General features: G+C 39.7%; 1 protein-coding gene across 10 annotated transcripts in view; it reads left to right on the plus strand.

Annotated features, from left to right (window-relative positions):
* The window catches only part of CCDC25 (coiled-coil domain containing 25), a 41,297-nt gene extending 29,844 nt beyond the window's left edge, over positions 1-11,453 (plus strand). For all 10 annotated transcript variants that reach the window (XM_084883201.1, XM_084883204.1, XM_084883208.1 and 7 more), the window contains 2 exons: positions 4,063-4,108; positions 8,873-11,453. In XM_084883201.1, the coding sequence (XP_084739327.1) occupies positions 4,063-4,108; positions 8,873-8,902 (76 nt within the window). In that variant the 3' untranslated portion in view covers positions 8,903-11,453. The remainder of the gene's footprint in view (positions 1-4,062; positions 4,109-8,872) is intronic.
* Positions 11,454-13,703: the final 2,250 nt, after the last annotated feature.

A 13,703-nucleotide genomic window follows, 5' to 3' on the forward strand; every position in this document is an offset into this window, starting at 1 on the left:
CCTGGGCATTTGCCCTGGCCAGAAATTGAACCATAGGTCAGTTTCGTTCATAGATCAGTGCTCAACCACTGACCACACCGGCCGGACTAGACATTATTTTTTAGCTCACACTTGCCCTCAGCCTAAGATCTAGGAGTTTTAATTTAGAGAATCTTTGTAAAGGGTTAGGTATAAAGAGGAAGCCACATATTGGTTTCCTTTTCTTACCTGCTATGCTGGAAGCCATACATAGAGTTAAGAGAAAGTATCAGAAGAGACTCAACATAGGTTTTGAAAGGATTTGGAGCCTTGGAAGTGATCTTGCCTGGAGCGTTAAAGAGAAGCAGAATGTCTTTCACTCAGTCTACATTTGGTTTTAGAGAGGAGCGTATGGAGAAGTCTTCTAGGCCAGCGATCGCCAACCGGTAGTCATAGACCACTGGTGGTCCGTGAGGTTTGAAAGGTTGGCGACCGCTGTTCTAGGCTGGTACCTGTGAGTCTACCATAGACACAGTCTCTTCTACTACTACTACTACTACTACTACTTCTTTTTCTTCTTAAAAAATTTTCTGGAGAGTGATTATTTTATTATTTACTCATATCATAAATTGACAGTTCAGGATCAAATCACTTGAAGTGTAACAATATCACTAGTACCACATGAGATGAGTGTAGATAGTATGTCCATGGACATGTTTTAACAGTTATGTAATTATTTCAATAAGTATTAGAAAAACCAGCGCATCAAAGCTTGTGATTATGGATGTTATTGCTTAAAGTTAGGCTAAGTATGAAAAAGGAGTGGATATGTAAAGATAAATACTAATCTTAACTTAGTACAGATGCAGCATCTGAACTTATAGAGCTTAGGTGGGGAACCTTTTTTCTTCCAAGGGCCATTTGGGTATTTATAACATCATCCACAGGCCTTACAAAATTATCAGTTTAAAAATTAGCTTGCCATATTTGGTCAAACATTTAATTAACTCACCCCTACTGCCTTAGCAGGGCTCCGGCCCTATGTGGCCTGGGGGCTGGCTGTTCCCCACCCCTGTTGCAGAAGATGCTGCCACTTCTTGACATGCTAGGAAAGAGTGACCACGGCTCCCTTTAGTGTGCCATAGGAATATTGTTTCATCTCAGTAGTTGAATTTGTGATGTAAACAGAAGTTTGGAGCATCCTTCTTGAGAAATTAAAACATTTATTCAGATAATGATTTTCAAACTAGGGAACATAGCCCTAGGTATGCACTGAAAATATGCTCTAAAATCGGGGGCTGCAGTAAAAATAGGGTCAGGTTTTTGAAGTTAGAAGCTACAAGGAACTGATGATTAAAGAGATGGTTTGCTAGGGAAACAAGACCACAAACTGACATCATTTATTTTCTGAGTGGTGTGGACAACTGGACTTTTTAACCGTCAGCTTGACTCAGTGGTAAAAATGACAGGTAACATATGATCAAGTGTTTCTCAACATGCTAGTTTCAGCCTAGGCATGTTGAACAAAAGGGTTTTTTTCATCACATAGTTACAGTATAAGGAGTGGGGGTTTTTTTGGTTTTTTTTTTATTGACAATAACGAAGAGTATGATTTATCAAACAGTACAGTTGGCATAGGGGACTGTTTGCAGGTAGTGGAGCCCAGAGGGCAAAGTTGTGCTTTGTAAGCAGCTTCAGAGCTCAAGCTGCAAAAAAACTAAATATTGGGCCACAAGTTATGATATTAAAGTTTTTGTATTGATAAGTCCTCAGTGGTCACATCTAGTGATATAATCCAGTGAAAGCTTACCTGTTCTATTTTAACGTTGTATTCTCTTATTTGGCTTTTGTGGCAAACGTATCACATCAGAATCAAGCTCACCATGTGGATGTTGAAATAAACAAGAGTCAGGGTAATGTAGTTATTAGAGGATAAGTGAGAAACAGATCAGAAAAGACAAAGGGTATATGGCTACCTGAGATAGGGGTATTTAAAGTGGCTGTCTGGGAGGTCAGAATTGGAACCTAAGTAAGGCTCAGGTGATTAAAGTCAGAAGTACAAGACCCAGGTAAAATGGCAAGTCACACAGGTACACATATCATCAGTTTGAACATTGACGTGAACTTGATTTGGAGGCAGAGATTACTTCAGCAAGGAGGTTATAGTTGATAAATAGCAAAGCAGGAGTTCAAACTCAAGTCTGTAATTCTGAAGTCCATACTGTGACTGTACCATGCTGCCTATAAGGTAAGGATGAACAAGTTGACAAGGCCAGAGTTAAGATTGTACTTAGGGAAATTTAAAAAAAATAAAAAGCTTTAAGTTTAAAATTTCATGTTGTAATTGATATTATAATATTCTTGGGATATTAGTAGGAAGTAGACTTGTAAGGATGAGGAGTTTAGTGGCAACACGTAGGAAGAGGTAATGGTGAGATCATTGATTAAAAGGATGATATAGTCTAATGTGGAATTGACTTCTGTAATTGTACTCCTTTTCTCTCTGACACACTACCACGCTGCCGTCTATAAATAATGCTCTATGCCATAGCTCTTCGTTTTAATGATAAGCTCTTTCAGAGAAGCACTTACATACATCCTTGTATCTTCTTATATGTGACCCAGTGCTTTACATATGCAGTGGGTGATTAGTCAGTATTTTATAGATGAATAAGTAACAGATTAGCTTCCCTTATGCAGTGACTCTTGAGCTAAGATCAAGACTGTTTGCTGGTTAAAGGGGCTGGGGGTAGAGGTGGGATAGAAAGAGAGCTCTTAGTAGAGGGAACCATGTATGCAAAGAGGGAGCAAGGCAAAACACAGGGCTAAAAATAGAAAAATATGTCTGGAGCATCTGGCATGAGGGATCACTGAGTCAGGGTGCCAGTCCATGCGGTGCCTCATTGACAGTGTTTGTCTTCATCCTGAGAGTTTTGTAAGGTCATTAAGCAAGAGGTAGTGTGATAGTTTTGTGTTTTGGAAAGGGAGTCGGGTGGTTGTGGCTAGGCCACTTAGGACGCTATTGCAGTTGTTCATGTGACAGACAGGTATCTTGGACTGTGGTGATGATGGGAGGTGGAGAGAGGTGGACCAATGACAAGAAATTTTGGCAGGATATGAATGAAGATAGATTGAATTTAGGGGAGAGACAGGGGAAAAGAATGACTCCTGGCCAGGACCAGTTTGGCTCAGTGGATAGAGCGTCAGCCTGGGGACTGAAAGGTCCTGGGTTCGATTCCGGTCAAGGGCATGTACCTTGGTTGCGGGTGCATCCCCAATAGGGGGTGTGCAAGAGGCAGCTGATCGATGATTCTCTCTCATCAGTGTTTCTAACTCTCTATCCCTCTCTCTTCCTCTCTGTGAAAAATCAATAAAATAGAATAGAATAGAAAAGAATAGAAAAGAAAAGAATGACTCCTGGGCTTCTGGTTTGTGGAATGGAATATGGATAGTAATGCAATTCTTTAAGGTAGAGAATACTGGAAAAGAGCTCAGCCTTTTCTTTTTGTTGTTTTCTTTGTTAATCTTCACCCAGTGATATTTTTTCTTTTCTTTTCTTTTTTCTTTTTTCTTTTTATTTATTTTTTTCTTTTTTTGAGAAGGAAAGGAAGGAAGGGAAAGAGAAAGAGAGAAACATCAGTGTGAGAGAGACACATTAATTCGTTTCCCCCACATATACCCCAACCGGGGTTGGGGATTGAACCTGCAACCAGCTCCAGAATCAAACCCGAGGCCCTTAGGTGCATGGGCTGACATTCTAACCACTGACCCACACCAGGCAGAGCACCAATAATTTTTTATAGTGAGGAAGACCATGAGTTGGATATGGATATATGAATCATATCTGCCCTTGGCTATAGGTGAATTTCCTCATTTGTATAATGCCACCTTCCACACAGTTATTGAGTTTGAGTGCTTCATGAACTATGACAGTGCTGTGTACATCTTATTGTTTGTAGATATTTATCCTTTTTATATTGTCTCCTTGAGGACAGGGGTTGTATTTTTGTTTTCGAAAGACCCTCAGCAGTGCTAGATACATGTAATATTTGAGTAATTCTTGCCAGCTGGGTAACCTTATTTTAAACGTGTTTTTTCTTCCAGGAGCTATTCATCACTAATGAAAGCTGAGAATATGTCTTCAAATCAGGTATGCTCAAGTTATTTATTCTAATGTTGTGCCTTGAAATAATTCAGTAAGAGTTATTAATAATTGAGTTACTGGCCAATATTGACTCACATGTTGCACAACTATAGAACACTCAGGTGGATTCTATTAGGCATTGCCTCTCCTTCCTTTTGGACTTCCTCATGTGTTTGTTTTTGAGTAGGTCACCTTGTGTCATTCCTTGTCTATTGTGAAGTGTGGGTCTTTCTCCTTCATTTCCCTCTTTCCTACTTGCAGGCAGGCAAGAGTGCCATTATTTATTAGTGTCCTATATGAATGTGACTACATTTTATATTATAATTAAGTGAGAACAAAATTATCACCTTCGATTAAAAAATAAAACAGAAATATTAATTCTAAGACGTTATCTGTAGTCTAAGTGACTACATTGATGGTTTTCATGTTCCTCAAGACCTGAATCAAAGAGAAATGGCAGTAGTCTATCTTATCTGAGAGGATCTTCTAGCATTAGCACCTAATTATTTACTGACATATTATTGTTCACGAGTACTATCTTCCCCAGAGTTTATTTTGAAATGTCTGGAGGTAGCACAATTGAGCTATTATTAAATTGCCTTTGCCCAAAATAAAACTGAGTGAATATGTTTGCTATATTGAATATTTACAAATATGTGCTTTAGATTTGTGTTTTCCAATACACTAAGCATGATTGCATGTGGCTATTTAAATTTAAGTTAATTAAAATTTAATTTGACTTAAAAACTCAGATTCTTAGTCATATTGACCACATGTGTCCAGAGACTACCATATTAGTGCAGAAATAGAACACTTTCATCATCACAGAAAATACTGTTAAACAGCACTGCTTTAATATTTGAAAGTTTATATATATATATATATATACACATATACATATACATATACATATACATATACATATACATATACATATATGTATGTATGTATATAGCATCTGATTATCAACAGATGTTAAAATTTCTAGAATTAGTCCTGGCCGGTTTGGCTCAGTGAATGGAGTGTCATCCTGTGAACTGAAGGGTCCCAGGTTCGATTCCCGTCAGGGTCGTGTACCTTGGTTGCGGACTCATCCCCAGTGCGGAGTGTGTAGGAGGTAGCTGAATTGATGTTTCTCTCTCATTAATGTTTCTAACTCTCTATCCCTTTCCTTCTCCATTCTTTGTAAAGAAAATCAATAAAATATAGTTTTTAAAAAATCTTTTAAAAAAAAGTTCTAGGATTAGGAAATCAGATTTATAGACCAAAGGATTACTAATCCTGCTTTTCCTCTCCCTCTGTTATTTGCTGCCCCTGTTCCTGAGCTCCAGGTTTGAATCACATTCAAGTTTCCAAGGAAGCTTTGTGCTGGTTTTGATAATTTCTTGCAGTGGAAGGACTTTTATAGCTTTTTTTTATACTTCAAAAGACTAAGCTTTAATTCTCCTTGTAAGCATCTTCTGTTAAGGGGATACAGGCCTTTCATGATCCATTTTGGCAACATGATCAGTCAGTTTTCAGTTAAAAGCTGGTGTTTCTGTAAGGTAATTTTTAATTTAGTTTATTCAAGTGGGAGAAGTATTAGTCTTCTGCTCTTAAGGTGGTTTCACTTTTGAGTTTGTGCTCTCCTATTTAAATTGGTTCTCTTCCATCTATAATTTCTTTCTAGCCATTCTAAGTTTGGTATCAGGAACCATAACAATTACTTTTAACATTTTATGTGCTCATCATCTTATAAGTGTGTATGTAACAGGAGACCTATTTTGCTATATTGAAAAACATTTTGACTCTTAAAGGGAGTCTAAAATATAAATATTATCCTAATAAAGTTTTGTAGTTCAGATATAGATTTAAAAGTTACTCTAATCCTAAAATACAGTTTCTTAGACACATGGGAACTCTTTGCAAATGTAACTCACAGCCTTTATAGGGAATGATGCATTTTCATTGTCACCAACCTAAATTATCTTGGTGACTTTTTCTTTCCTTTTTAATAATTCTTTATTGTTTAAAGTATCACATATGTTCTGTCTTCTCCTCCAATGACCCCCTCTAATCCACCCCCTGCCCCAGGCCTTCACTAGCGTATTGTCTGTGCCCATGGGTTATGCATATATGCTTACAAGGTCTTTGGTTAATTACCTCCCAACCACCCTCATTTCCTTTGAGATTCCACATTCTGTTCCATGCTTCCATGTCTTTGAATCTACTCCATCAGTTTATTTTGTTAATTAGAGTCCACATATGAGTGAGATCATGTGATACTTCTTTTTCTCTGACAGACTTATTTCACTTAGCATGATACTCTCCAGGTCCCTCTGTACTATCTTAAAGGATAAAAGGTTTTCCTTTTTTACTGATGCATAGTATTTGATGGTATAAATGTACCATAGCTTTTTTATATACTCATCTACTGATAGGTACTTGGGCTGTTTCCAGATCTTAGCTATTGTAAATTGTGCTACTATAATGAACATAGGATCATATATTCTTTCTGACTGGTGTTTTGGATTTCTTAGGATATATTCCTAGAAGTGGATTCACTGGGTCAAATGGCAGTTCCACATTTAATTTTTTTGAGGAAACTCCATACTGTTTTCCGTAATGCACCAGTCTGCATTCCCACCGGGGTGTACTAGGGTTCTCTTCTACACATCCTCACTAGTACTTGTCATTTGTTGGTTTGTTGCTGGTAGCCATTATGACAGGTGTGAGATGATACCTCATTGTAATTTTAATTTGCATCTCTGATGATCAGTGGCTTTGAGGATTTTTTCATATGTCTCTAAGCCATCTGTATGTCCATTTTGGAAAAGTATCTATTGAGGTTAAGCATGTCCAACTCGCAGCCGGCGGGCCTTGTTTAAATAAATGTGGGCTGCAAATTTGACATGCTTGAGTTAGATCCTTCACCCATTTTTTAATTGATTGTCTTCCTTCCATTAAGCTGTATGATTCCTTATATATATTTTGGATATTATTAGTGAGTTTTTCATTCTCGGTGTTTGGGATCTAAAACTCACCTTAAGAGATACAGGATGACTCGTTCAACCGCTCTACTGCTGTTATTCAGTTTAGGACTCTAGGGCAGTCGCAGTTCTAGAGTTTACATACAAGACAGGCCTTAGTGTGCTCTTTGTACAATTATTATTTATGGCATTTTAACTGTGGGCTCAGTTTATTTTGCTAATTGAAGAGAAGCTCACAGAAAACTTCTGGACTTCACAGAAACCCTTGTTTTTTAAAATATATTCTATTGATTTTTTACAGAGAGGAAGGGAGAGGAGAGTTAGAAACATCAATGAGAGAGAAACGTGATCAGCTGCCTCATGCATACCTCCTACCAGGGATGTGCCTACAACCAAGGTACCTGCCCTTGACCGGAATCAAACCTGGAACCTCTCAGTCAGCAGGCTGACGCTCTATCCACTGAGCCAAACCAGTCAGGGCAAAACCCTTGTTTTTTACCTGTATCTCATACTTGCCCATCTACCTCAAATAAGAGCTATTAAGGAGAAAACCATGTATCACTTGAAGCCCAAGTCCAACAGCTCAGGTATCATACTGTGGGAACATGAGAGAAGCTGAAACAAGTGACATTTCCAAGCCAGTGTACCAGAACTTATACCACTAGTGAATGTTGGCCCTCTGAGCTGTTTATTTTTTATTGATTTTTAGGTAGAGAGGAAGGAAGAGGGAGAAAGAGATAGAAACATTGGCTGCCTCCTGCACCCCCCTTTACTGGGGATGGAACCCAATGATCCTGGCATGTGCCCTGATAGTGAATCAAACCTGGGACCTCTTGGTCCATGGGGAACAGCACTTAAGCCACGGAGCCACACCAGCTGGCCAGAGCAGTTTCTTAGGGTATGCAGTATTTCAGGAAGGGTTTGGGCTCTGTTTTTGTTTTTCAGGTCTTATTTGTAAGCCATACAATCAAAGCAGTCTCTTTATCTACCATTATGTATGGTTTTTTTTATCAAAAGTTTGAAAGCCTATGACTTCCTAATAACTTGAATAACTTCCTAAAAACTCTTCCTAGTTAAAAAAAAAAAAAAAAAATCAAATGCATCTGCAAGCCACAAATAATGTGATAACCTTGAAGCTCAAAATAGTGAAATTTAGGCCAAAAAGTATTTTTGCATTTCAGCAACATTGTCGGCATAAGAACATTTTGATCTCTCATTATTTGGCATATTTATTGAAGGAACAATTGCATTTTTCTGTTACATCCTATATTCAATTGGTTGGGACTTATTTAATAATTTGGGTATAATTGGTCACCTGTTGTATAATCCAGGCCATGTAATGACACCTTAACGCAGTGTTTCCCAAACTTTTGACATATGTGTACCCCTTCTATAATTTCCGTAACGCTGAGTACCCCTCTTACTCATGAGAACGTAGAATTAGGCGCAGCTAAGCACGGTGCAGTGCATATCCCCACCAAACTCCGGTGCAACGCGTACCCCCACCAAACTCTTCCCATACCCCTGGGGGTACGCGTACCACACTTTGGGAAACACTGCTCTTGAGAATAGAATATGCGCTTTGGGAAACACTGCCTTAGAGAATATAACTGTTAACAGTCTATTCTAAACAATTTAAGATAGAGAAGTGATGAGTGAGTTTGATTATTTTACTTTTTTCTTTTTGAACTCTACAGTTAGGCATAAGGAGGCTTGTTACTTAGGACTTAATTGTAAATTTTATAAATTGAGTTATGTATTTTTGAAGACTTTTATGGTTTCACTTTTTTGTTTCCTACAGGACGGCAATGATTCAGATGAATTCATGTGAATGGAGAGATGGACCTTTTAAAGATGTGAATTTAGAGACAATTGCAGGTGTTTTGATGTCATCCATGTTCTGAGTTAAGAGAAACAAACAACCTCAGTCTATGCAAATATCAACTTGGGAGTGTTTTTTAAAAGGTGTTCCTTTTTTTGTTGACAGAAAAGGATCAGATATGTATGTGTGTGTGTATATATATATATATCAGATATAGTTGGACTTGAAGACGGCATATAACTTTAGGAAAGTGAAAATATTTCTGCCCGAACATATCTTGGTAACTCATGAAAGTTGGCTGCCCTTTTTCTTGGAATAGACTTTAGGACGAACTACTCTGAAAAGTATTTCTGGTACTGTGGTTGATCCCTGAAAACAGATGTCTTGAAAAGCTTTTTATATTCTTAAAATAGCTTCACTTCTATTAAGGAGAATGTATTGGTGAGCAATATATAGGAAATGTTCCTCTCACCCTCAATGTCCTGATTAGAAAAAGATGATGGTGTGTTTTGAAGATGATAGTGATATTTTCATTCATGTTCCATGGTGTTGTCTAAGTCAATTAGCAGAGTTGTCCTCAGCAATCAGCTTGCCACATCCTTATTGTCAGAGTGAAGGCCTTCTAGGTACCATCAGACTTAAATAGTTGGTGTTAATCCAGGTTGGCCCTTGTGTGGCAGTTTTTCCCAAGTAACCCAGGCCACAGAGATTACAGCTTCCGGGCCCTGGACTCATGTCTCAGCACTGAGGGGAGAAATCGAAGGGGGGCTCTAGGAATTGATGTAGGTTTTGTCTTGGAATACAGCATAAAGCAAAAGTCCACGTTGCAATTATGTTTTTAAAAAGAATTTAGCATTTCACTAGCCAGCAAGTAATTTGTTTATTTACCCTGAAATAATATTTATTTTGCTTTGTAACCCAGAGTTCAGATTTCTCCATTGTAGATCACTAATGTATTATGTAGCAGGACTACTCATTCAAACCACCTGCTTTCCAGTGTGATTCTGAATAGAAGATATATTTTTATTGAAGTGTGTAAGAGAACCCCTGCAGAAAGAAACAAAGGAACAAAGCCTGCGGGCCAGAAGGCATTCAAATTCATGTTTTAACCACACCCAGAACTGTATGTGCAGCAATCGTACTCTTGATCTAACCCAGCAACGGTGACCTCCAACAAATCTATCTGTAATAACACCTTGGGACAGAGGCTAAAACCAGAAGACTTCAGTGTTTCTATTTTATCTCCAGTTGGGGTATGGGGTTGAACTGGAAAACTCCAAGGTATAGGTTAGCCAAATTTTGAGACAGAGTATGGGAGACAATTCCAGAAATTGTGTGTGTGTGTGTGTGTGTCTAATGACATTCAGCCTGGAGTTCTGTGATTTAAATATACGTATAATAATAAAGAATATTTTTTTAATTTGGAAAGACATTGTTAGAATTTGCTTGTTATCCCTATCCTCAAGTTGGTTTTGAGAGCCTCTGGCTATAAAAACAAAACAAAAAAGTCATCTATCATGGGTTCAATGATGCATCTCTCCCCAGAGGCCCACTGGGTCAAAGTGGATGACCTTTTCCAGACACACTGTTGATTGGATGTAGGTCAAGCATGTCAAACTCATGGCCCGAGGGCTGCATGCCTTATTTATTTGGCTCATGTTAGCATTAGAGTTTGACATGCGTGGTGTAGGTGCCTGAGCAGTACCTGTGCTATCCTGCCTGGTTACTGGAGGCACTTGTTTAACATTGCTGCAGCCTCGAAAAGGGGTGGATTTTGCCTCCAGCGTCACCTGTGTCACCTCAACTTTCTGCTTCTCAAGGTCTCTTCTGTACCCCACATTACAGCATATATAGATAGAGGTTTTTGGAAACTACATGCACTTTGGCTGTAGTTTAAGGGACCCAAAGGTCCAAATTTTAAATGTTCCATAACTCTCAGCTTTTAAATGTCAGAGGCCTCTCTTCTGAATTCTCCAAGTTGATTCAAAGCTCAAACCTTTTCAGCTGCTCTGTGCTGTTCGGCTGTTGCCTCTGCCTGTGTGCTGGGGAGTTTTCCCCTCGGGTCTCTTGGTCCCAGAAGAAAGCAGGGGTCTTCTCTTTTGAGAACATTGGTTCAGAGTCAACAGGTCAGACTCTTGGCACTGAAGTCATTTCATTTCTGGCCGCTGGCATGTTTCCTAAACTTCCTGTCGGAAAATTCCAAATTAGTGGTCTTTTATGAGCGGTGCCCTTGATCAGATATTTGTACATCCCAAGGATTTCTCTTTCCAACTGTCTCCAGTTTCTGTACTCTGTTAGATCTGTATGCAGGCGAGGTTCACTTTGTCATTTATTTCACAAACTGCTCTATTATATTCCTGTAGCTTTAGAATTTGTTTCTTATACGCCTTTGTGGACCTAGATCACAGTCTTTGTACAAGAGAGCTCTGTCTGAGTGCTTGGGAAGTTACCAGCATGGAAGGTTTGTACATTAGCAGGCAGCCATACGCTGTAGTTGAACCCTTGCAATATCTTTTGTTATATTTTAACTTCTTGAAGCATGGGTTTGGTGAGCCTATTTTTTTTTTTTTAATACTGTTTAGTGCCAATGGTTTTCCCCCCTCAGGAAGGAAGGGGGGCCACGCATACAGCAAGATTAGAAAGGGAGAGTTCAGCTGTGGCCTCCAGTTTAAAAGCAGAGCTCTTCCTCCCATCAGTCCAAGAGGGGACGCTGTTTTCCAGGCTGGAGTAGGTTATGGGGAAAAACTGAGCAGGACGGAGAATTGAGCACTTGTCCAGGCTTCCTGAGCTGTGATATTGAAGCCTTCTCTTTCTCTGTTGGATTTGAAGCATGTGTGCACTGTGTGTGTAACAAGTCCCAGACTCAGAATGATCATTGAAGAATGAGCGCATGACTGATGTTAAAGTAGATCGTGAAACAAACTGTAAGTGTAAAATGCAAAACTTAAAAATCCAAGCTAATATCAGTCTTGGCCCAGCGAGTATGTGACGACCCCGAAATGAGGACAGCGCTGCTGGCACCCAACAGGCTCACATTCCAGTGTGGCGAAGTGGGAGCTCTTCGCTGCCGGACACCCGTGGGCCTCGCCTGGAGCAAGAGACTTGATGTGCTTTGTGCCATTTCACAAATGAGGTGGTGCCAACTGCCTCTTTGCCGTGTCCTGGATGAATGATATGTAAAATATAATAAAAGCTTATAGTTTGAGTAGAACCAAGTGTGTGTGTGTGTGTGTATGTTTGGGTTTTCACTTTTTACCTTTCTCCTCCAAGACTCAGTCAGGGATGTGCAAGTAGGGAGAAGGAGGTTCTTGGCTGCCTGACCTGATACCTTCAAACTGGGCTTTGCTTCTTTGAAGGAGGAGAAGATCCAATTAGAGTAAAGCGAAGATTGCCCAAGGATTCCAGGAAGAGAACCATGGAACCTGGAGCGTAAGGGTCAGGATTTGAAGTTTACTATTTGATATCCTCCCCTCCACCCCAGGGTTCTGCCTGAGGTCTTGACCAGAGTGAGGCTGCCAACATGAAGACTTGTTGGAATGGTACCACTGATGAAGGTAGTGGCTCCAGACCTGTGTTCTGTTTATACATTCACCCCTTCTGTGGTAGCACTTACTCTAACGTCACTCAGAAAGGTATTGGGGTAGAGGGAGCCACAGAAACATTCTCCCAGCTGTAAAAGCATATTTGAATTCTTAAATATTTATTAGTTGACATTTGGATTATATTTCTCACTAATCAGGGCAATCAATACCTGCATCCTTTTGGTTTTAATGGCCTTAGGTAGAATTCTGGGATTTGTGGTTTTTTAGTAAATTATTCTACACTAGAGGCCCAGTGCATGACATTTGTGCCCTGGGGAGAGGGGGGTCCCTCAGCCCAGCCTGTGCCCTTTCAGTCCAGGAGCCCTCAGGGGATGTCTGATGGCTTAAGCCCACTCCTTACCTAAGCTGGCAGTCGTACATCCTTAGCACTGCCACCACTGCATTCACCAGCTGTCAGCCCAGCTTCTGGCTGAGCAGTGCTCCCCCTGTGTGAGCCCACTGACCACTAGGGTACAGCTCCTGTGTTGAGCGTTTGCCCCCCTGGTGGTCAGTGCATGTTATAGCAACCAGTTGTTCCTCTGATTAATTTGCATATTACCTTTTTATTGTATAGGATGGGGAATATACCGGTAGGTTGGAACCAGACTTTCATATGAAAAAATGTAGAGATGCATAAGTATACTTATTAGACTCAGGAGTATACTGAAAATACAAATACCTATCAAATGCCATGAATTAACTAACTATGGTTTATCGTTAGAATGTATGCACCTCTGTTTTTTTGTTTGTTTGTTTGTTTTTTGTCTCATTTGTTTACTTCATTTGTCTTTCTGATTTCATGGTGGTAGCAGTTACTGGAAGAACTCTGAGCCTTCTACCATAGTGATGGTGACTATAGTTCGGCACTACGCCAAATGAAATAAGAAACAAGTCTCTCTGGAAAAAAAAAAAAAATCAATGGAAAAAATATCCTCGGTCGGGTGAGGACTGACAAAAAAAAGAAAAGAAACAGGTCTCTGCCCTCTGCTGTTGGCATGCACTGGCTGGCGCTGACTTGGCATTTTCTGCCTTTGTGGACAGCCAAGGAATGGAGGCCAAGGGAAATGAATGCTCACCCTAGAAGCCCGTGTAGCTTTTGCTAGTTTCCAAACCTGGTGAGTGGGTGTCAATATTTAAGGCTGAAAAAAAGAAGGAATTTTCTCGAGTCAGTATTGTTTTTCATTCCCACATCAACCCCATCCTGTAACCACGCAGTAAAAATATAAGAC

Source organism: Pipistrellus hanaki (assembly GCF_964339955.1).
Source record: "Pipistrellus hanaki genome assembly, chromosome: 5".
Taxonomy (NCBI): Eukaryota; Metazoa; Chordata; class Mammalia; order Chiroptera; family Vespertilionidae; genus Pipistrellus; species Pipistrellus hanaki.